The sequence below is a fragment of the Chelonia mydas genome, chromosome 1 (genome assembly GCF_015237465.2).
Source record: "Chelonia mydas isolate rCheMyd1 chromosome 1, rCheMyd1.pri.v2, whole genome shotgun sequence".
NCBI lineage: Eukaryota > Metazoa > Chordata > Testudines > Cheloniidae > Chelonia > Chelonia mydas.
In genome coordinates, this window is record NC_057849.1 from 2,786,985 (window position 1) to 2,810,850 (window position 23,866).

Below are 23,866 nucleotides of genomic sequence, written 5' to 3' on the forward strand. Positions count from 1 at the left end.
GCCGGCCCTTACCAGGCAGACTTGAGCATTTAGTCTTTTATCAAGCTGTGATTACAGGGCTTCCTGTTATGCACCTTCTGCTAGTGGCTTGCCAGCCAGCATTTACTCTTGACAGTTTACCAGATAGGGCTCATACCTGACCAAAGCAGCCCCCCACAAAAACTATTTCTTGAACATTTTTACCTTTTCTCCATCATAAACAAGTTGACTTTTCCCTTTAGAAATTGGTATGATCCTTTTATAGAATTTCTTTAGTTCTTTATCTTCTTAATAACCTCATTTTTGTGATCCTTAGCCCTAACAAGCATGGATTTTTCCCTGATGTGTTTAACGTCCCTTATCAATTTTCATAACTTCCAATTTGTGTTGGTGGCTATTTACCCTTTCCCTCATGTATTATATATTGCTTTCCTGCTCCCCCTTGCCTCTAATTGCAGCCTTCCCTTTGCAAATGAACCCAGTTTTTAGCCAAAGTTGTCCACATTCTTGACTGTGGAATCATGGACATTTAGCTATCTACTAAACTCATCTTAAAGAACTCCCAAGTTTCATTCCCTTTTTTCTTTCTAAATTTTTCCTCCCAGTTTTCCTGACAATTTGCTTCAGCATTCAGGAATTAGCCCTTTTGCAGCATTCAGTCTCTATAGATATTACTGGTGGGAAATATTTTCGTTTTGTCCATTTGAATGTAATCAGTTCCATTCTTTTATTTTGTTCTCCTATATCATATGCCTCCTTCTTTGTCTCATCTCTAAACTAAACAGTCCCAGACTTTTTGGTCTGTCCATTAATGACAACCTTCCCCATTCTCACAGCCTGTCTCAGAAATCCCCTTTCTATCTGCTACATCATTTATAGAGACTGAGTGCCCAAAACTGAGTGCATGTCCAGAGCAGGTATTCTGCATCCCATTCCTTAGGCATCTGAACATTGTCTTTCTTTTGGGCACTGCTGTGAATGAGCAGGTGTTTCTGTATAACTGCTTTCAAATGACGGCCAGGTCTTTTCCCTGATGTGTGTTCTAGTTGGGATGTTTCCCCCAGCACATGTCTTGGAAAAAGGTTTTTTTTTTTTCCACTCTCAGATTTTGAGCAACCAGGTGAATGGGAAACTCCCTACAGCATGGATTCTCTAGCTTTGTTTTCATTGGAACAATGATGAATAAACAGTATCTACATTTGTGTTTTCTGATGGTGACTATGAAAGTTTCCCAGACCACAATATGTAGCAATTATTGATGCATGGAGCAGCATCAGATATGGAATTGGCATTAGTAGTCTCGGTTGTTCATAATTCATTTTTTTGAATGAATGAAAATGTCATTTTTCAATGCATAAAGAGTGACCAATCTGCTTCACCCACGATAACATCCGCCAGAAGTGCATGTAGTATCATATTTATATTGTCTCTCCATCCAGGCATTTGTACTTTGGCCATCACCGTAAACCCTGGGCATATAGAAGAAGTCAGGAGAGGAGATACCATTCTACCGCACGTGTAGGAGACACCATTCTCTCTCAGAGTTGGACACCTTCTCCCCTCCTCCATGTCAGATTCCAACACAACCCACTTCACCAACCCCTCCAGCCTCATCCTGATGGGCATTCCTGGCATTGAAATGGTCCATGTCTGGATCTCTATCCCCTTCTGCACCATGTACGCCATAGCCGTCTTGGGGAACTTCACCATCCTGTTCATTGTGAAGAGGGAGCCAAGCCTCCATGGGCCTATGTACTATTTCCTCTGCATGCTGGCTGTTAGTGACCTGGTCATGTCCACGTCCACCTTACCCAAAACACTGGGTATCTACTGGTTCAATTCCAGGGAGATTGATTTCAGTGCCTGCCTCACCCAGATGTACTTCATTCATTCCTTCTCAGTGATGGAGTCTGGGATCCTTGTGGCCACGGCTTTTGATCGCTACGTGGCCATCTGTGATCCCCTGAGACATTCCACTATCCTGACACACCCCATGGTGGCCAAGATTGGCCTGGCTTTCATGCTGCGCGGTGGCTTGCTCATACTGCCCTATCCCTTGCTGGCAAGGCAATGGCCATATTGCAGAACCAACATCGTTCCCCATACGTACTGCGAGCACATGGCTGTGGTGAAGCTGGCCTGTGCTGACATCCGCATCAGTAGTTACTACAGCTTCTTTGTGGCACTCTCTGTGACCAGTCTGGATATATTTTTAATTGTTGGGTCATATATTCAGATCCTAAGGGCCATCTTCAGCCTCCCCAAAAAGGATGCCCGGCTCAAGATCTTTGGGACTTGCGGCTCACACCTCTGTGTCATCTTAGCCTTTCATATCCCATGTCTCTTCTCCTTTCTCACACACTGATTTGCTCAGAATGTTCCCCTTCATTTCCGCATTCTCACTGCCAACGTGTACCTCCTGGTGCCCCCCATGCTAAACCCCATCATCTATGGGGTGAGGACCAAACAGATCCGGGGCAGGCTGATTCGGCTTTTTACTCATAAAAGGACTTAAAAGTTTTCTTCTGGTGCTCTGGCTTTCAGATCAAGCTCCCTGCACAGCTGGCTGGTAACATGGTGCTGAGCCCTCTTTCCTGAGTCACTTATGAGACAGTCTTACTGTGCTGTGTCAGTGTGACAAACTGGGGAATCAGTCTGTGTACAGCTCCTTAACTCAGAGGGTTACCACCTTTCTAATTGCTGGTAACTGGACCGTGGAGGCCCTGCCTTCTCTCTTGACTCTTCCCCAAGGTCCCACCACTATTGCTTCCTCCTCTCATCCCTCTCTCACTGCCTGGATCATCTCCACCTCTCTCCCCCACACACACCCTAGTGGAGCTCCTTCTGCTCCAGCTTTGGACAGGGGCTGCTCCAGCCTTAGGAGGAGCCTGCAGTGTGTGCAGCAAGGATGTGGTGACAGGGCAATCAGGAGCAGAGAGGGAAACCAGGAAGCCATATAAAAGCAGGTGAGGTTTGGGAATAGAGTTATGAAGCAGGCAGGTGAGATTGTGCATCATACAGTTTGTGGGCTCTAAAGTTCAGCTACAAAGTCCTGAAGGAAGGGGGAAGCTTGTTTGGCTTATTTCTTTAACTTTCAGTTCCCTTTTGTTCCTCCTGACTGGGGGCCTGTAGCATCCCCTGTAGCCTGCAATGGGGATGGTCTGGGAGCCCTTTGCCCTGAGCCAGGCCACAGGGGAAGGGCAAGGGATCAGCTTTGAAGCTAGGAGAACAGCTGAGAGAGGCAGAAGGATAAGCCACTGCGTTAGCTGGGAAGGCAGGATGCTGGGCAGAGTCCGGGGTGACTTTGGTAGCTCATAGGGAGGAGATAAACAGCACACCTGCCATTAGCCAGCTATTTACACACGTACGCAGCATCTTATCTGGAACTACAGGGGCCCCCATTGCCCAGGGGCTGAAGCTGAACAGTGAAGCTGAGTCAAACATGTGCTTCTCGTGTTGCTTTTTATCACTTCATCTCACAATTCTTTAGCTTGTCTGCTAGCAGCGTCCTCCCCGTGTCATGGGTGGACTGAAACACGCAACAATAAATTGATTTACCCCAGGCCACACAATGAGTTGGTGACAGAGCTGAGAATAGGAACCAGGAGTCCTGAAACCCCAGCACCATTGCTGTGGCCATGAACTGCCATTGCTCTTTGCTAAAGGGATTTCCATTCACTCCCCTCCCCCACAGGTTCTCGTCACGCAGACAGAAAGCAGGATCCTGAAGTGCAGGCAATGCGATGTTTATTGGGGTTAGTTCCAAGCAAACATATCCAGAGCTCTACACGCCGGCAGAGTCTGTTTCCCAGGGTTCTGCTCCCAGCTCTGATGCCTTGGACTGTTTACCGCATGCTCCCCTTCTCAGCTCTGATCATGCAAAGCCTGGTCTGTGTCCCTATTGCCCATTCCCTAATCCCATTTCCCATCTCCTCCTCCTCTTCCTCAGCAGGCCCCAAATATACAAGCAATGCACGCCCTCTGTCCAGCCCCGTGCAACTTATTGTCATGTTGCCTTTTGGAGGGTTGTGAGTCTAGTGTTGTCATCCCACCTCTTTTGTATCTCATGGGAGGGATGAGGAGTGAGGTTGTTCTGCGGTCAAGGACAGGCATTTCTTTGGCCTTTTATTGTTTTATACCTTCCCTCCCATATTCCCTTGCCCCTCCCAACTGGTTGCTTGACCTTGCCTTGAAAGAAGAGCCAGGCAGCATTCCAGTGTGTGCTCATATATTCCATTCCACCCTACCCTGTAACCCTTTAGTGCCATCGCTTAACTCTTTTCACCCCCTCTGCTTGTGGGCATGTCATAAATACAAAGGGAAGGGTAACCACTTTTCTGTATACAGAACTATAAAATCCCTCCTGGCCAGAGGCAAAACCCTTTCACCTGTAAAGGGTTAAGAAGCGAAGATAACCTCGCTGGCACCTGACCAAAATGACCAATGAGGAGACAAGATACTTTCAAAAGCTGGGAGGAGGGAGAAAAACAAAGGGTGTGGGTCTGTCTGTATGCTGCTTTTGCCAGGAACAGAACAGGAATGGAGTCTTAGAACTTTTAGTAAGTAATCTAGCTAGGTATGTGTTAGATTATGATTTCTTTAAATGGCTGAGAAAAGAACTGTGCTGAATAGAATGACAATCCCTGTCTGTGTGTCTTTTTTGTAACTTAAGGTTTTGCCTAGAGGGATTCTCTATGTTTTGAATCTAATTACCCTGTAAGGTATTTACCATCCTGGTTTTACAGAGGTGATTCTTTTACTTTTTCTTCAATTAAAATTGCTCTTTTAAGATCCTGATTTCTTTTTCATTGTTCTTAAGATCCAAGGGTTTGGGTTGGTGTTCACCTATGCAAATTGGTGAGGATTTTTATCAAGCCTTCCCCAGCAAAGGGGGTGTAGGGCTTGGGGGGAAGACATCTCCAAGTGGGCTCTTTCCCTGTTCTTTGTTTAACAAGCTTGGTGGTGGCAGCATAGGGTTCAAGGACAAAGCAAAGTTTGTACCCTGAGGAAGTTTTTAACCTAAGCTGGTAAGAATAAGCTTAGGGAGGTTTTCATGCAGATCTCCACATCTGTACCTTAGAGTTCAGCGTGGGGAAGGAACCTTGACAGGGCAGCTGTAGCACATGGTGTCTTTGTCTTTGTTTACACATATTAATATGAGATATAAGAGTGTCAACAGGTCACACCCAAAATTCAAACAGATTTATATACTAACACTCCTCTGAGTTGTGTTAGACACAGTGAGTCTATTTGTGTGGCATGATCAGTGGAGTTGCCGTCCTTCTTAAATAAGAAGATTTTATTAAAGAAACAGTTGAAAACGACATCCACAAAAACAGGTTTCCACACAGCTCAGTCTTCAGCCTTGTCTTGCTTGTTTACCAGGGACCACACTCTGGCTGGAATTCTAAATAATGCATAGAGCCCAAGGATGTGCTGCAGGGTATCAAATCAATGCAGTGTGTGATTCCACAGCCCTGATTAGGGCCTTTTGGCAGCAGCACACTAGAAATAATAAATAATACTCTTCATTTAATGCCTGTAGAGGTTGTGGTTCAGAGGGAGGAAGTGACTCTGGTCACCCAGTGAGAAGGTCACCCCGTGAATCCATGGCAGAGCTGGGACTCTTTGCTACCAGCTCACTGGTCCCTGCTGATTCTTTATCTCCAGTTCAATGACTTGAGCCAAATCCTCAGCTGGTGTAAGTTGGTGCAGCCCCATTGAAATCAGGGGAAATTCCCTCAATAGAGAAATAAAGGGAAGAAAAAGAAATCAGCTGTTTTCACCAGCTATCTGAAAATATATGCCCAGATCTCTTACTTCCTACGATGCAGGATTCCAGTCATGTTCTTAAAAAATGTAAATTTATTAAAAAAAAGAAAAAAAAAACAGGGAAAGGAAATACATCTGGGAAATCAGGCTGTTGCTAGATATTAAAAGAGCCACTGAAAGGATTAAACCCCAAGAGTAGCTATCCTGGGGTCCAGCTGAAAGCTGACAAAAACACCTGTGTGTTTAGCACAGAGAAATCCATAAGGCCAAAATAAGGAAATAAACCTGATCGCGTCTAACTAAAAGAGTTGGGGGTACCCCACAGGAAGGAATTCCCAAGTGCACCTTTCTGGGCTCTCAAAGGGATGGTGGCAGCATTTACCAACCCAAGGCCTGGGGGATCTGCAATCTTTGGAGTTTAATACCAGCCTGGAGTGGCCAGTATTAATTTTTAGAACCCTTGGGGTCCCCCACCTTCTGCACTTGAAGCGCCAGAGGGGGGAATCAGCCTTGAAACATACACATACCAGGAATTGTCCTTTCCAGCCTGGGACCACCTCCCCAGTCAAAATTTTCTTCTTCTAGTCATGTTTTCAGGTGTTCAGTGGTGGGGGGACGGGAGTGAGGACAACTGGTGATGTCACTTCTCACGGTTACATCTTCTGCCATGTGGAGGGAACTTCATTGTCCCAGACAAAGCCCCCAGGACATTTAGTGGAAAAAGTACGGGCACAAGATGGAGTCCACTGTGACATGAGTTGGTCACATGCCCTTGATTGCTTCAATGAGTCATAGCAGGGGCCTTTACACATATTCTGGTTAGAACATCGCCAGAAATGTCCACCAGGTGGGGATAAGCATCTTCCATGGCCCATTGTGTTAACTTGAATAATCCATTCACAATTTGCTGGCTAAACTGGTTGTAAACACCCGTGTGGGAGTTACCACAGGAGAAAACACGTTTGAAATACAGATACATAGTCAGTATTCTCATAACTTCAGATACAAAAATGAGACATGCATACAAATAGGATAATCATATTCAGCGAACCATAACTTTTCCATTGACACCTCACATGACATATTTTGTACCAGCTTTGTTGCTATTATATAACAGTGATGAATATGGAGTTCTCAGAGTGTTGCTTTGAGGTACAGAGTTTCACAGCATTATATCTGTAGAACTAGAGCTCTCTCAGATCTAATTTTGTATTTTTACCAAAGGCAATACATCCATGTCCTGAAAAAGACTGCAATTCTAGTCTGCACCACAGGAGAAAAGCAAACAGAGGTACTGAGCAAAGGAAAAGGAAAGTGTTTACCTCACTACCTATCACATGTGTAATATGTGACCCCCTGAAAATGTTCCTTGTTCAACGAGTGTCACCCGTCCTTTCTGCTTGTCAGTCCTCAGCCTCACACACTGGATCAACTGACCATTTGACACAGTATCTGGGGCCCATTCATCCCATCACTCATCAACACACACACACACACGGACAACCACACACTGACCCACGTGCACACACACACACATAGGGATGGACATGCACACACACACATGGACCCAACTGCATATACTCACACACAAATGGACACACACACATGTGTGCATATGTTCATACACATGTTCCCGACATGCAAGGCCCCATCCAGGAGGCGTGGTCTGAGAATCCCTAGCTGATCGGGCCTGCTGGGGAGATCATTGGAGAACCCAACAGAACTGAGGCCTGAGTGAAGACTCTGAGCAGCTCGTTAGCTGTGGAGCAGTGTCAGCCCCCAGGTTGCTTTGTGCCGGCTACTGGCAGAACCTTAGGCACCTACAGGGTCCGGCAGCAGATGAGCCGGTGTTTGAGAAATGCAGTGACGCCTAAATTTAGTATTTACCTGAGTGCCTTTGTGGGTCTAACCCTGGACACCTTTCTGGCAGATATTTTAGTCAAACACAAGTTAAGGTTGTTCAAAGCCAAGGGGGCTGGCTGGCAATGCTTGGAGGAAACAGCCAAGTTAATTAACATCCACCTCTCACTATTAAATAACTCTTTCCTCCTTCCTTGGAAGTTTTTAAGGTCAGGCTTGACAAAGCCCTGGCTGGGATGATTTAGTCGGGGATCAGTCCTGCTTTGAGCAGGGGGTTGGACTAGATGACCTCCTGAGGTCCCTTCCAACCCTGATATTCTATGATTCTATGATTCTTTGTACAAGGAACAGGGTCCCTGTGGCAAAAGAGGTTTTTATCTGCTCTTCCCGTCCTCCAGTGGCTCTAGCGTCCCAGCTGCTTGCCCTGCTCGAACCCAGGCAATGCCCCTTCCTTAGGTGGCTGGCAGCTGTAGCACTGTCGTGGGACGAGAACAGGGTGTGATGCTGTGTGATTGAACAATGACCATTTTTATCAATGTTGCTACCACTGTTGTACAATTGCTACAAATATTGTACAAAGTGTGTGCTATCAGGTGTCAGTGGGAAAGTTACGATTTCTTAACTATGATTATCCTGTTTATATACATGTATCAACTTTGTGTCTGAAGTTATGATTATTGGTGATGTACTGGTATCTTACACATGTGTTGTGTTCCTGGGTAACACTCCTCAGATGGATAAGGTCAGATAGCTGTGTCAAAGGACCATCAAGAAAACTTAGCTCTCACAATGGACCATAGAAGAAACACATCTCTGTAAGAATAGGATCAGTGGCTTCCCTTGTGAGTCATCAGAGCATGTAAGGACATGTGATATGCTCATGTGACCCTGGACTCCCACTTGGGCCCATAATTTTCCAGGCATCTGGGCTGTGGGCTTTGTTTGGGACAGTAAAATTCCATGCACAGGGCAGAAGCTATGAAATGACTCCTGAGATATCCCCACCTTGTCTTCATTTCCTGCTTCATTTCTCTGATCTGGATTTCTATCAAGGAAGCACTCATAGAATCAAAGAATCATAGAAGATTATGGTTGGAAGAGACCTCAGGAGGACTGATGACCCCCAAGCTGTTTGGATGACACCAGAGAAACTTTTGCAAACTAGCAGTTTATTCCATCACTGATATGATCTTGATCTATATACACTTAAAATTGTATACGAGTGTTTTATTTGTGGATAACACCGCTCAGGTAGAATTTACACTAAGGCCAGACCTCTGTGTGTTGAGGGCACTTCAAGGACACTTAGCTGTCACAATGGGCCATAGAAGAAACACACTCATCAAAAATACAGGCAATGGCTGCCCATGTGAGGCATCGAAACATGTGAGCACATGTGGTATGCTCTTGTGACCCTGGACTCCCTCTTGGGCCAGTAACTTTCCACAAACAGAGACAGTTGTCTTTGTTTGGGGCAGTAAAATTCCATGCACAGAAAAGAGGATATAAAAGGACCCCTGAGACATCCCCATCCTGTCTTCATTTCTCTGCACTGGATTTCTAACAAGGGAGGTCTCATAGAATCATGGAAGATCAGGGTTGGAAGAGACCTCAGGAGGTCATCTAGTCTTCTGAGCAAGGACTGATGACCCCCAAACTGTTTGGGTGACTCCAGAGAGACTTTTGAAAGCCAGCAGTTTATTCCATCACTGCTCTGAAAAACCACTTAGATGTATCTGATCTGTTAACCATTTATAACTCTTCTTCTTTTCTTTTATTATTACACCTTGAGTTTTTAGTTACTAACAGGTTGGCAGCAGCATGATCCTTGGGTAAGTTCTGAGTTTTATATTAACCTGGCTATGTGGCTGAGGTCTTGAGATCAGAAGGAATGAAACTGGTTTTCCCTGACCCTCATAATCAAGTTCAGTGTCCGGGTGGTGATCCAGGGGCTGGGATGCCTCAGGAGACCGCAATTTTTTGCTTCCAGTTAACCAGTGTGGTGAGACAGAAGTTTATGTTTGTTACTGGCTTGGTATAATCTAATGATAGAACAACCATCAGCCTGGGGTGAGTCTGCCCCATTTCTCAGCCCTATGTCCAGAATTTGGCATCCACAGCTGTGTCCCACTAAAGGACAATGACACACTGACAAGTTCTTCACACACTATTGCTCACTACTCCCAGGAGGTATCCCCCTTTTACAGATAGGAAAACTAATGCAGCAGGAACGGCTTAGTCGCTCTCAGCCCTGGCTCGTATGGTCCATGCAGCAGCACAGAGGCCTGGTGCTTTCTCTGCATTGGTTTCTCTAGTGAGGGGATCTCCCCTGATTTCAGTGGGGCTGCAGTCACTTACACCAACTGAGGATTTCACCCAAGCCATTTAACTAACATCAGCAGAGACCAGGGAGCTGGGAGCAAAGAGTCCCAGCTCGGCCACAGATTAGAAGGATGATAGGGGGCACAGCCTCTCCATGTATTTAATGGAGATGATTATTTATTAATTCTAGTGTGCTGCTACAGAAAGCATCATGCAGAGCGTACGTTAGACGCAGCTCCAATGTTCAGCTTCACGCCCTGGGCAACGTGTGCCCTCTAGTTCCAGCTAAGGTGCTGTGTACACATGTAAATACCTGGCTAATGGCAGGTGTGCTGTTTATCTCCCTCCCTGTGAGCTACCGAAGCCTCCCTGGCCTCTGCCCGGCATCCTGTCTTCCCAGCTAATGCAGGGACTTATCCTTTTGCAGTCGTAAAGAGGAGGAGCAGGGAGTGGGGCCTCAGAAGTTATTGTGAATAGTCCTTGAAAACATCCATTCAGTGTGCAGCGGCAGTCAAAAAAAGCGAACAGAATGTTGGGAATCATTAGGAACGGAATAGATAATAAGACTGAAAATATCATCTTGGCGCTATATACATTATGCCCACTTATTGAATTCTGCATGCAGCTGTGGGAGAGGAGGGATAGTTCAGTGGTTTGAGCATTGGCCTACTAAACCCAGGATTGTGAGTTCAATCCTTGAGGGGGGCATTTAGGGATCTGGGGCAAAAATTGGGGATTGGTCCTGCTTTGAGCAGGGGGTTGGACGAGATGACCTCCTGAGGTCTCTTCCAACTCTGGTATTCTATGATTCTATGAACGGGGGTGATTCAAAAGAGGAATTCTGCATACAATAGCCTGATTTGGCCCATACTAAAGCTTCAGGAGATTGGAGATTCACAGTGGATTTTAGACAAATTCATAAAGCTACCCCCGCCCTGGCACCAATAGCAGCAGATTTGACTCAAGTGATGGCAAGAATACAGGGGGCCCCTAAATGATTCCCTGTCATAGATTTGGTAAATTATTGTTTTGCTATCCCATTGCATCCAGATTCTTGGGCCAGCTTTGCGTTTATCTTTAAGGGACAAAAGTAGAATCAGACTCATAGAACTGGAAGGGAACTCGAGGTGTCATCCAGACCAGTACCCTGCATTCAAGGCAGGACTAAGTATTATAGACCATCTCTGAAAGGTGTGTGTCCAACCTGCTCTTAAAAATCCCCAATGAAGGAGATTCCACAACCTCCCTAGGCAATTTATTCCAGTGCTAACCATCCTGAGCGTCAAGAAGTTTTTCCTAATTTCCAACCTAAACTGCCCTTGCTGCAATTTAAGCCCAATTGCTTCTTGCCCTATCCTCAGACGTTAAGAAGAACAAATTTTCTCCATCCTCCTTGTAACAAACTTTTAGGTATTTGAAAATTGTTATCATGTGCCCTCTGTGGCTTATCTTTTCCAGACAAAACAAACCCTTTTTTTTTTAATCTTCCCTCATAGGTCATTTTTTCCAGACCTCTAATCATCCTTGTTGCTCTTCTCTGGACTCTCTCCAATTTGTCCACATCTTTCCTGAAATGTGGTGCCCAGAATTGGACACAATACTCCAGTTGAGGCTTTGACGGATTGGATCGCAGAACCCCGCTTGGGACTGCCATCTGATGTGTTGAGACTACCTCTGAGCCTGTTTTCCCTGCCATCTTGGAACTCCAGAATCTTGCCTTGTTTGAGCCAGACATGCTTGTCTGCTGCAAACAGAGATCCAGGTCTGAACCATGTCCCCTAATAGCTGCAGGCTTAACTGAAAACATCTTAAGAAGTGTTCCTGTCTCCATCACTCAGATGCCCAGCTCCCAGTGGGATCCAAACCCCAAATGAATCCGTTTTACACTGTATAAAGCTTATACAGGATAAACTCATAAATTGTTCGCCCTCTATAACAATGATAGAGAGATATGCACAGTTGTTTGCCTCCTCCACCCCCAGGTATTAATGTATACTCTGGGTTAATTAATAAGTAAAAAGTGATTTTATTAAATACAAAAAATAGGATATAAGTGGTTCCAAGTAATAACAAACAGAGCAAATTGAATTACCAAGCAAAATAAAACACAAAAGTTAAGCTGACTGGTCTGTTGTTGCCTGGGTTGCCTTTGTTTCCATTTTTATAGAGAGGCACGATATGTGCTCTTTTCCAGTCTGCCAGAATCTCCCTTATCTTCCATTTTCAAAGATAATAGCGAATGGCTCAGCTATCTCCTCATTCAGTTCGTTGAGTTTTCTAGGATATTTCATCAGGCCCTGGTGACTTGAAGACATCTAACTTGTCAAAGTAGCTTTTAACTTGTTCTTTCCCTATTTTAGCATCTGAACCTATCCCATTTTCACTGCATTCTTTATGACAACCTTCTTGGTGAAAACCAAAACAAAGAAGTCATTAAGCACTTCTGCCATTTCCACATTTTCTGTTATTGTTTTCCCCTCTTCATTTAGTAACGGTCCTACCCTGTCCATGGTCTTCTTCTTGCTTCTAATGTATTTGTAGAATGTTTTCTTGTTACCCTTTTTGTCTCTAGCTAGTTTGATCTCATTTTGTGCCTTGGCCTTTCTAATTTTGCCCCTATATACATGTATTATTTGTTTATACTTCTCCTTTTTAATTTGACCTTGTTTCCACTTGTTGTAGGACTCTTTTTTTTTTAATTTTTAGGTCATTCAAGATCTCCTGGTGAAGCCAGGGTGGTCTCTTGCCAGACTTCTGCCTTCTTGAAATCCTTTGTCTTTATTTTGATGTTTTCGCTCCTGCCATTCCTTAGAATCATGAACTCTATCATTTCATGATCACTTTCCCCCAAGCTGCCTTCCACTTTTAAATCCTCAACCAGTGCCTTCTTGTTTGTGAAAATCAAGTCTAGAACTAGTGGGAGAATGTCACCTAATATATATATATATATAACACCAACGGCCAGGGTCATCAGCGAGTGGGATTGAACCTGGAACCTTTGAGCCTCTACTGCATGAACTAAACACCAGCTGGCTCTTAACTCAGGCCATAGAGTAGCCAGACTTCACTCTCCATCTAGTGGTCTCAGTGCCTCAGAGTTACATGTAGATGACATATTAGTTGGGGGAGACTTTGAGGAGGAGGTAACTGAGAGGACTAAAAGGGTGCTTAGACTTATCCAGGAAATGGGTTTTAACACTAATAGACAGAAAGACCAATTAGTGCAACAGAGGGTGAATTACTTGTGGGTAACCCTAAGGGAACAAGAAGTTCGGGTAGATCAACAAAAAATGAAATAATTGCTGACTTTACCCAGACCAGAGGGCTCCCATGCATTGAGGGTAATGTTAGCAGGGTTTAACTATTTAAGGTAACACATCTGGAATTTCACCATTATAACTAAACCCTTGTGGCATTTATTGAAAAAGAAAGTAGAAAGGGCATGGCGGTCTGAACAGGAAAAAGCTTTCTGTGATTTAAAACAGGCTTTTGTACAAGCCCCAACACTGAAATTCCCTGAGATAAACAAGCCTAAATCAAGTTTGTGATTAAGTTATCGGGTGGCCCAACATTCCCCCTTTTCCCTCTTCCTTGTGTTGTTAAAATGATCAATACATGCTGGTTCATCATCAGAGACTGCCATTAACATGAAATATATGACAGAATTCAGGCAAAACTATGGAGCAGGAGACATACAATTCTCCCGCAATGAGATGAGTCACAAATTTAAATAACAGTATTTTTTTTAACGAGCATCATCAGTACGGAAGCATGTCCTTGGGAATGGTGGCAGAAGCATGAATGGTTAGCATATCTGGTGCGTAAATACCTTGCAATGGCAGCTACAAAAGCCCTCACTTTCAGATGACATTGGAAATAAGAAGCAGGCAACATTATCCCCCCAAAATGTAAACAAACTTGTTTGTCTTAGTGATTGGTTGAACAAGAAGTAGGACTGAGTGGACTTGGATGCTCCAAAGTTTTAAATTGTTCTGTTTTTGACTGCAGTTATGTAACAAAAACATATATATGTAAGTTGTACTTTCATACTTTTAATAGAGAGAGTACATTATAATACTTGCATGAGTTGAGTTGAAAAATACTGTTTCTCTTGTTTATCATTTTTACAGTGCAAATATTTTAAATCAAAAATTAATAACATAAAGTGAGCACTGTACACTTTGTATTCTGTGTTGCAAATGTAGAAAAACATTCAGAAACATTTAATAAATTCTATTGTTTAACAATGCGATTAAAAATCCGATTAATAATGGTTAATTTGTTCACTTAATCACGTGAGATAACTGCAATTAATCAACAACCCTAATCTGTACACTCTTCATTATAATCACCTAATATCTATCTTTCCATACTTAATTAATCTATTTTCTTTTTTTTTTCTACCTATAACAGTGTGTTCTTTGAAATGGAAAAGGGAATTATGCTCTTGAGCAGGAGCTGGTGCGTACTCCTCTCCACATGGAGGGAGGGAGGGACTCAGTAATAATCTAACTCCAGTCAGGCTTCTGACCAGAGCAAGACCATAGAGCTCTGAGGTCCTAGGCTGGGAAGCTGTTGGGGAAGTGGCTGCAGCCTCTGTATTGTTGGTCCATCAGTGGCTACTGAAAGCATTCGTGTAACTGCAGCTGGTTGTCTCACTCTTTGTGTACAGCTGTGTAAGTGTGTGACCTGGAGAAGATTTCAGCTTCCCACAGACTTAAAGTGTGAGACGGGGTCCATATTGGTGTGCCAGAGGAATCCATGGTACCCAAGTTCCAGGTTGTGCACTTGGGAAAATCCATTACACCCACCCAAGGAACAGGCCCTACTAGACTGTGAGTCCATTTCCTTCTTGTCATGCGCTAAGTTACTGACAGAGAGACGGTGGTTACAGCAGGGAAGTCAGGACTCCTGGAGTCTGTCTGCATTCTCTGCACTACCTTGCCTAATTCACATATCCCTGTGTCTCAGTTCACCTATCTGTATTATGAGGATATGTTCATAGTGACTTTCCTTCGCTGGGTGTTTTGAAACTCCTTCATTGAAAGCTGCTGCAAAGTAAGATGACAGTTACTGATGAGAATTATTGATTTCTGATCCCTTAGCAAAAGCCCCAGGTGCCTGCAGAAAGTGCTCATGTCTCCCCTCAGTCATCTCTCTCCAGAACTGTCTGACTACTATCTACCCAACCCTCCTGAGCATTTACAGGTTATCAGGCCCTGTGGAGATTTAGGCATTATCCCTAATTTTCTTCCTAATGTACTATAATGTTTTAAATATACACAAATACAGAGAACAGCCAATTTCTCTCTGGCTCAGCACAGAGCCCAAGAGTTCTCATCTCCCTTTGGGAAGGTCCCTTAATTACTATTTACTCCTAAAGCTGCATAAATAGAACAGAAGCACAGACACACTTGTTTCCAGCCTGTTTGCATCCAGATGCTCGATTATCCACTATAGGCTGAAGAAACCTCTGCTGCTGCACAGAACCGTATGGTACACACCCCTGTGTTGGCTCTCAGCATGGGAAGTTGCCAAAGATGCTGGGCTGAGAGAGGTTTGGGACACGGCTGTCTGAGGGGATTACCAGGGAAGGCACTTCCATCCCAGAATTCACAGGTACCCATCTCTTGCTGAGGAGCTCACCTGCTTGATAAACACAGTGTACCGTGGATGTGCTGGGACAGAAAGTAAGTCTGTTGTCCTTTCCGCTCTGCCCAGCCTTTAAACATCTTAGGGCCCTTGCCACAGGGGATGAGCTTGTTCCGGTATGATTAGCCAAAGTATTCCTCTTTTCTGTGTATCCCCACCCATCCTAGCTGATGGCCTCCAGCCTCAAGGGAGCTGCATTTCAATGGCACAGTGGCTGCTTCAGTGTGAAAGTTGTTAGTAGATGTACAATACAAGGCCACATTCTGAGGCCATGGCCCATACTTTCCTCAGGCTCCACTGAGTTCAAACTCCCCTTGGAGTAAGAACTGAGTAAAGAACTCAGGAGCCAGCTGTGTGCTAATGCACAGACACTGTCACCTCCTCCTCTTGCAATTCAGAGCTCTAGCTGTTAACACGGGGGTGGGAGGGCTGTTACCTGACCTTTATCTGATGGAACGCAGGGACGTACTAGGGCTTCTTACTGGAATCATAAAAATTATAAAAACTATAAGAATCTTTCATCATGGGCAAGACATCTTATCTCCCAGCTTCATTCAAGAAGTCAGCCGAACTGTTATGATGGAAAACAGTTCAGCCCATAGCAGACACCCAGCATGGGAATTTACAGTCCAAACTCTTAAAGTTTGGCAAAGTTATTACAAGCATCTGAATATGAGGTCTTCTAATTGACATTTTCAGACAGCCTTAACTAAAGGTGGTGCCATCAGCACCACCTATAATGGCCAGTCTATTTGTGAATCCCATTCAGCTAAGATTTTCCATTAATGGCCATGGCAAGGAGTTCCACAGACCAAATATGGTTTATGTAAACAATTTTCTTTTATCAGTATTAAATGTAATTGAAGGTTCCCTTGTTCATGTGTTGTGAGAGACAAATATAATTGTCTGATCTACTTTCTTTCTCAATGGATTCATAGAGTTTAAGGCCAGAAGGGACCATTAGATCATCCAGTCTGACCTTGTGTATAACACAGGCCATTAAATTTCACACACTTACCCCTGTATTGAGCTCCTCAACTTGTGTTAGACAAAGGCTTGGTTTACACTCAGATTTCACATTATAGAAAGGTAGAGCCAGAGGTTGAGAAGGGACAACAAAGGGCAGGTATTCTAACACCTGTAAGATGCAGGATTTGTTGCACATAAACCATTCAAACTGATGATTATCCAGCCTCCTTTGGAAAACCTCCAGTGAAGGATCGAGGTGTCTGTTCCACTGTCCTCCTGTTCTTACAGTTTGGCAATTCCTGAAACCCTGAGATTTCATCTAACTCAGTTCTGCTGGAGTTTGAACCCATTGCCTCTTGTCCTGCGCTATGTGGCAGGAGAGAACAACTTTTCTCCATAGGTTTTATGGCAGCCCTTCAAGTATTTCAAGACTGATCTCATGTCCCCGCTCAATCTCCTTGTTTCCAAATTGTACATACACAGTTCCTTCAGCCTTTGCTTGTATGGCTTTTATTCCATCCCATGGATCATTTTGTCTCTAGCTTCTGGATCCTTTCCAGGTTCTCTACAGACTTCCTATATGCTGGTGACCCAAACTGGACACAGTACTGCAGCTGAAGCCTAACCAGCTCCCAGTAGAGGAACAATATTACCTCCCATGAGTTGCATGCTCTGCTGCTGTTAATGCAACCTAAAATTGCATTTTCTTTTTGTGCCAGAGCAAAAAACCAACGCCCCTGTGAGATATAGCTATATCAATTTAACCCTGATGTAGACAGAATGAGGCTGAGAGAAGAATTCTTCCATCGACCTACCTACCACTTCTCAGTGAGGTGGATTACCTACGCTGATGGGAGAACCCCTGCCATTGGTGAAAGGAGTGTCTACACTGAAGCACTACGGCAGCTCTGCTGTAGTGTTTTATGTGCAGACAAGCCCTCAAGCAGCTCTTCCAGAAAAACATCCATTCTGAATCTGCAGCCATGAGGAGATGGAGAACCACTTCCCTTCGCAGTTTGTTCCAATGGATAACAACCCCTAGTGCTAAACATTTGGCCCTTATTTCCATCTGGAATTTCTCTGGCTTCAGCTTCCAGCCATTCTGTCTTGCTCGTCCTTTCTCCACTAGAGTACAGAGTCCATTATCAGTCTTTTCCCAATGAAAGTTTCCCCTTTATCATCTTTTTTGATAAATGAAATTTTTGAAGTCTCTTTCGTCAGTCTCAAATATTTTTTATGGCTCCTTTCTCCACTCTCTCCAATTTTTCAAAATCCTTTCTGAAGTGTGGGCCCCAGAACTGGATGCGGTTGGTTACACCAGTGCCACTCTCCTGTTCATGCATCCAAGGTCACATCAGCCCCTTTGGCCACAGCTTCAAACTGGGAGCTCACGATGAGTTGGTTGTCCACAATGACCCGTAAATCCTTTTAAGGGTCCCTGTGTTACATAATGCAGTGATCTAGTCTGTGAGTTGGGCCTGTATTCCCTGTTCCTAGATGATAAATTTGCATTTTAATATATTTAAACATTTTGTTTGGCTGGGCCCAGATCACCAAATTCTCCAAATCAATTGGTATACCTGCCCTGGCCTCCTTATTGTAACCACTGTGCCAATCTTTGGGTCGGTCATAAATTTTATCTGAAGTAATTTTCTATTTGCTTCCAGATCATTTATTAAAATATTGAATAGCATCTGGCCTAGAACTCATCTCTTCAGAACCCCACTAGGAACAGCCCCACTTGCTCACAATGGCCCATTGAAAGCTGCTTTCTGAGATCTGCCAGTTAGCCAATTTTTAGTCCGTTTTTATGTGTGCTCTACTGATATTGTACAGTGTTTATTTTTTATTTGAATATTTTCCCCTACTAAATTGAATGTCTCAGAGAAATCGAAATCTATTGCATCTGCTCAGTTCCCAGGTCAGCCAAACGTACTCTCATTAAACATTGAAATTGGTTTTATTTGAAAAGACCTGGTTTCCATACACCCTATTGTTGACTGGCATTAGTTATATTCATAGACTTTTTTAAACTAATCCCATACCAGCTTTTCCATTGTTTCTTATCCATGTCAAATCTTTTTTTAAACTTTCCCTTGATTTTTTAATCTTTTACGTTTAACAGACTCATGTCCTGTATTTGACTTTTCCAGTTTTCATTTTGTTTTGTTTTAGTGTTTCTTTTGGCTCTGCTGCCACCTGATTGACTATTGCTGGCTCTGAATGACAGGTGTGGTTGATCGGTGAGCTCCTAACCCTGGTGTTTGTCACTCTAAGATTCTACTGCAGATGCTGTTTAACATCCTCCTTGACAGCTAATGGACTGGAAGATATTTCATCCTAATCAGAGATGAGTACATCATACTGCTTCTTTCTAAACGCAGAACAAAACTCTCTCTTGAACACTGTGATGTTGCACTCGATATGACGTGGCATGATTGTGATGTTGCACTCTATACTTGAAACCACTTACAGCCTCAGAGGTAGTCTCAGCACGAAAGGTGACAGTCCCAAGGGTCCCTCTGTGGCCGAACCCATCACAAACATATCTCCTTTTCCTGCAATGTTAACAAGTTTCCTTTCTCCCTCTTGGAATTGGCCTAAAACTTTTCTAGGATTTCTTTTGTTCTTAATACACTTACTAACCTCCTTTTTGTGATCCCTAGGCCTGCGAAACATGGATTTTTCCCAGACGTGTTCAACTTTCCTTTTCAGTTTTCATATCTTCTGATTTATATTACTTGTTATATGTTTCTCCTTTTTTCCTCTTTCTTATATATGCTTTTCCCCATCTAATGGCTGCCTTCTGTTGGCCACACAATTGGGTTTTTAGCAAAATGATCCACTTTCTTGACTCTGGAATTGAGTTTTTTATCTATTATACAAACTCTGCTTAAATAACTACTAATTTTTCCTCCCAATCATTTTGCTGATAATTTGCCTCAGCTTTGGGGAATTAGCCCCTTTGAAGCAATAAGTGTCTATAAGATATCACTGGTTGGGAACTGGTCTCTATTTCTCCATTTGAATGTAATCAGTTCCATTCTGTTATTTTGTTCTCCTCTATCATATACCCACTTCATTGTCTCTTCTCTACACTAAATAGACCCAGACTCTTCAGTCTATGTGCATATGGCAGCTTCCCCCATTCTCACAGACTGTCTCAAAAACCCCCTTTCTGTCTACTATATCCTTTATAGAGACTGGTTAGCCAAACTTAGCGCATATCCAGAGTAGGTTATTCTCCATCCCATTACTTAAGCAACCAAACATTGCCTTTGCTTTGACCACTTCTGTGAATGAGCAGGTGTTTCCATGTAGCTGCTATCAATTATGCCCAGCTCTTTTCCCTAAGGTATGTTCTATTTGGGATATTTCCCCCTGGCACATGTCCTGGCAAAGCTTTCATTATTTCCTACTGTCAGATTTTGAGCAACTGGGAGAATGGAGAACTCGCGAGAGCATGGACTCTCTGGTCTGGGTTTGATTGTATTAAGGAATAATAAGGGATAACCAGTATCCACACTTGTGTTTCCTGCTGGTGCCTTTAAAGGTTTTCCACACCATGATATGTAGGAACTATTGATGCATGAAGCACCATCAAATGTGGAATTGGCATTAGTAGTGTCCGTTGTTCATGGTTTGTTTATCTGAATAATGAAAATTTCACTTTTCGGTGTATGAAGAGCAAGCAATTGGCTTCACCCATGGGAACAGCTACCAGTAGCTCATGCAGTGTCTCATATTAACATTGTCTTTCCATCCAGGCATTGATAATGCGACCAGCACACTAGAATCTGTGCACATACAGGATCTCAGGGCAACATGTGGTGCATTCATGAGACAACTTTCTGCCTCAGAGTTGGACAATTCTCCCATACTCCATGTCAGATTCAAACAATACAAGTGACTTCACCAACCCCTCCACTTTCATCCTGATGGGCATACCTGGCTTGGAGGCGGCCCATGTCTGGATCTCCATCCCCTTCTGCACCATGTATGCCATAGCCATCTTGGGGAACTTCACCATCCTGTACATTGTGAAGATGGAGCCTAGCCTCCATGGGCCCATGTACTATTTCCTCTGCATGTTGGCTGTCACCGACCTGGTCCTGTCCACATCCACCCTGCCTAAAATGCTGAGCATCTTCTGGTTCAATTCCAGGGAGATAAATTTCAGTGCCTGTCTCACCCAGATGTACTTCATTCACTGCTTTACAGTGGTGGAGTCTGGGATCTTTGTGGCCATGGCATTTGATCGCTACATGGCCATCTGTGATCCCCTGAGACATTCCTCCACCCTGACAAACCGTATCATGGCCAAGATCAGCATAGCTGTGGTGCTGCGTGGGGGAATACTAATAATCCCCAAACCCTTCCTGGCGAGGCAGTGGCCATATTGCAGAACCAACTTCATCGCCCACTCGTACTGCGAGCACATGGCTGTGGTGAAACTGACCTGTGCTGACATCTGCATCAGTAGTTACTAGGGCCTCTTTGTGCCATTCAATGTGGCTAGTCTGGATTTGTTTTTTATCACTGTGTCCTATATTCAGATTCTCAGGGCCATCTTCAGCCTCCCCACAAAGGACGCCCGGCTCAAGACTTTTCGGACATGCAGCTCCCACCTTTGTGTCATTTCAGCCTCTTACACCCCATCTCTCTTCTCCTTCCTCACCCACCGGTTTGGCCAGAATGTGGTCCTGCATTTCCATGTTCTCATGGCCAATGTGTATCTCCTGGTGCCTCCCATGCTGAACCCCATCATCTATGGGGTGAGGACCAAACAGATCCAGGACAGTCTGCTCCGGCTCTTTACTCATCAATGGGCCTAAAGTTTTCTCCTGGTGCTCTGGCTTTCAGACTGAGCTCTGTGCAAAGCTGGCTGGTGACTTGGTGTTGAGCCCTCTTTCCTGAATCACTTATTGCATAGTCTGAGAGACATTGAAACCTTTCCTGATCTTACTTTGCAGTATAAACATGAGAAACTGGGGAATCAGTCTGTGTGAAACTCACTGGGTTGCCACCTTTCTAATTACTTATAACTGGATCCCCAAAACCCAACCCCTTGACCCACCTCTTCTCCCAAGGCTCTATCCCTGCTCTCCCTCTTCCACCAAATGCCCTGCTCCTGTTGCTTGCTCCTATCTTCCACTCTCCCGTAACAGTCTTGATAATTTTCACCTCCCTTCCCTCACCCCCAGCAGCAAGGGAAACATTTCAGATTTTGATAGGGATTGCAACATTAAGAGTGATTCCAGGGGCCATCGAGGCTCTTGAAAAACTCTAGTATTTTTGGCTAATAACTTAGCAATTAGGTGAAGGGGCACTATACCTAATTTATATATTAACGAAAAAAATATTAGACTCACTCAATTCCAATACTAATATGTTTGACGCTTTGTGACAAGTCACTTAAGGGATCCTGGTTAGGTTAAAATTTAAATGTATATTCAAACTTTGTTACTAAATCTGTGGAGAGTAATATGGTGTCAAGACTTACGGTTTTTTTCTCAGCTCTGGCAGGCAAGTGGGGTATACTAGGTTACATCAGGGAGCAGATACATCTGGGATCTATATAAGAACCTCAGAATGGCCCTACTGGGTAAGACCAATGGTCCAACTAGCCCAGTATCCTATCTTCTGACACTGGACAATGCCACATGCTTCAGAGGGAATGAACAGAACAGGGCAATCATCAAGTGATCCATCCCCTGTCTCCCACTCCCAGCTTCTAACAAAGAGAAGGGACACCATCCCTGCCCATCCTGGCTAATAGCCATTGATGGACCTATTCTCCATGATTTTTTCTAGTTCCTACTGGAACCTGGTTATTGTTTTGGCCTTCACAACATCTCCTGGCAAATAGTTCCACTGGTTGACTGTGAAGAAATACTTCCTTTTGTTTCTTTTAAATCTGCTGCCTATTAAATTAGTTGGGTGACCCCTAGTTCTTGTGTTATGTGAAGGAGTAAATAACATTTCCATATTCAATTTTTCTACACCATTCATGATTCTATAGACACCTCACACATCCCACCTCTTTTCCAAGCTGAAAAGTCCCAGTCTTTTTAATCTTTCCTCATATGGACTGTGTTCCATGCTCATAATCATTTCTGTTTCCCTTCTCTGTACATATTCCAAATCCAAAGTATATTTTTTGTGATGGCGCAACCACATCTGCATGCAGTACTCAATATACAGGCATACCATGGATTTATATAAATATGATATTTTCTGTTTTATCTGTTCTGTTCCTAATGATTCCCAACATTCTGTTCACTTTTTTGACTGCCGCTGCACATTGAATTGATATTTTCAGAAAACTATCCACAATGTCTACTGAGGCCCATCTCCCTGCTCTTCCTCTTCCACAAAGGTGGAAGGACAAGCCCCGGTGTTAGCTGGGAAGGCTGGATGCTGGGCCGAGTCTGGGGTAGCTTAGGTAGCTCACAGGGAGGGAGATTAACAGAAGGTGTGCTGTTTGTCGGCTATTTACACACATACATGGCACCTTAGCTGGAACTACAGGGCACCTGTTGCCCAGGGGCTGAGGCTGAACAGTGAAGCTGAGTCTAACATACGCTCTGCATGATGCTTTTTGTCACTACATCTAGAAGCTCTTTACCTAGGCTACTAGGCAGCATTATCCCTATGTCATGGAGGGACTGAGAGAAGCAGCAGTAAAGTGATTTACCTAGGGCAATGCAATGAGTCAACAGCAGAGGTGAGAATGGGTACTGGAAGTCTTGGCCCAGCCAGCACCATTGCTATAGCTATGAACTGCCATTGCTCCTTTCAGTTGTATTAGATGCAGTGAGGTTATTTATGTGCTGTAATCAGTGGAGTTGCAGTCCTCCTTAAACAGGAGGAATTTATTAAAGAAACAGTTACGAAGTACTGCCACATAGCTCTGTATTCAGACTTGTCTTTCTTGTTCGCCAGGGACCAAACCCTGCCTAGAAGTGTACACAGTGATAGAGGCTCAAGAATGTTCTTCGAGGAATGAAATCAGTGCAAGGTGTGACTTGTAGGCCCTGATTAATGTGCTGCTACTAAAAGGCCTTAAACACAATAAAAAATAATCTCCATTTAATGCATGGAGGGGCTGTGCCCAAGGTCACCCTATGAATCCATGGCAGAGCTGGGACTCTTCACTCCCAGTATACTGGTCTCTGCTGACACTATATCTCTAGTTAAAAGGCTTGGGCCAAATCCTCAGCAGGTATAAGTGGGTGCAGTCCTAATGAGATCAGGGAAAGTCCCCTGAAATAGAGAAACAAATGGAGCCACAGCGCCAGGTCTCTTTGCT

General features: G+C 44.0%; 1 protein-coding gene and 1 pseudogene across 1 annotated transcript; both read left to right on the plus strand.

Annotated features, from left to right (window-relative positions):
• The first annotated feature begins 1,567 nt into the window (after positions 1–1,567).
• On the plus strand, positions 1,568–2,494 carry LOC102936702 (annotated as a pseudogene).
• A 17,944-nt stretch (positions 2,495–20,438) lies between these two features.
• On the plus strand, positions 20,439–21,389 carry LOC102939550 (olfactory receptor 52R1-like). Its single transcript, XM_043525381.1, is given in 1 exon segment — positions 20,439–21,389. A coding segment is annotated over 1 exon segment (951 nt).
• The last annotated feature ends 2,477 nt before the right edge of the window (positions 21,390–23,866 follow it).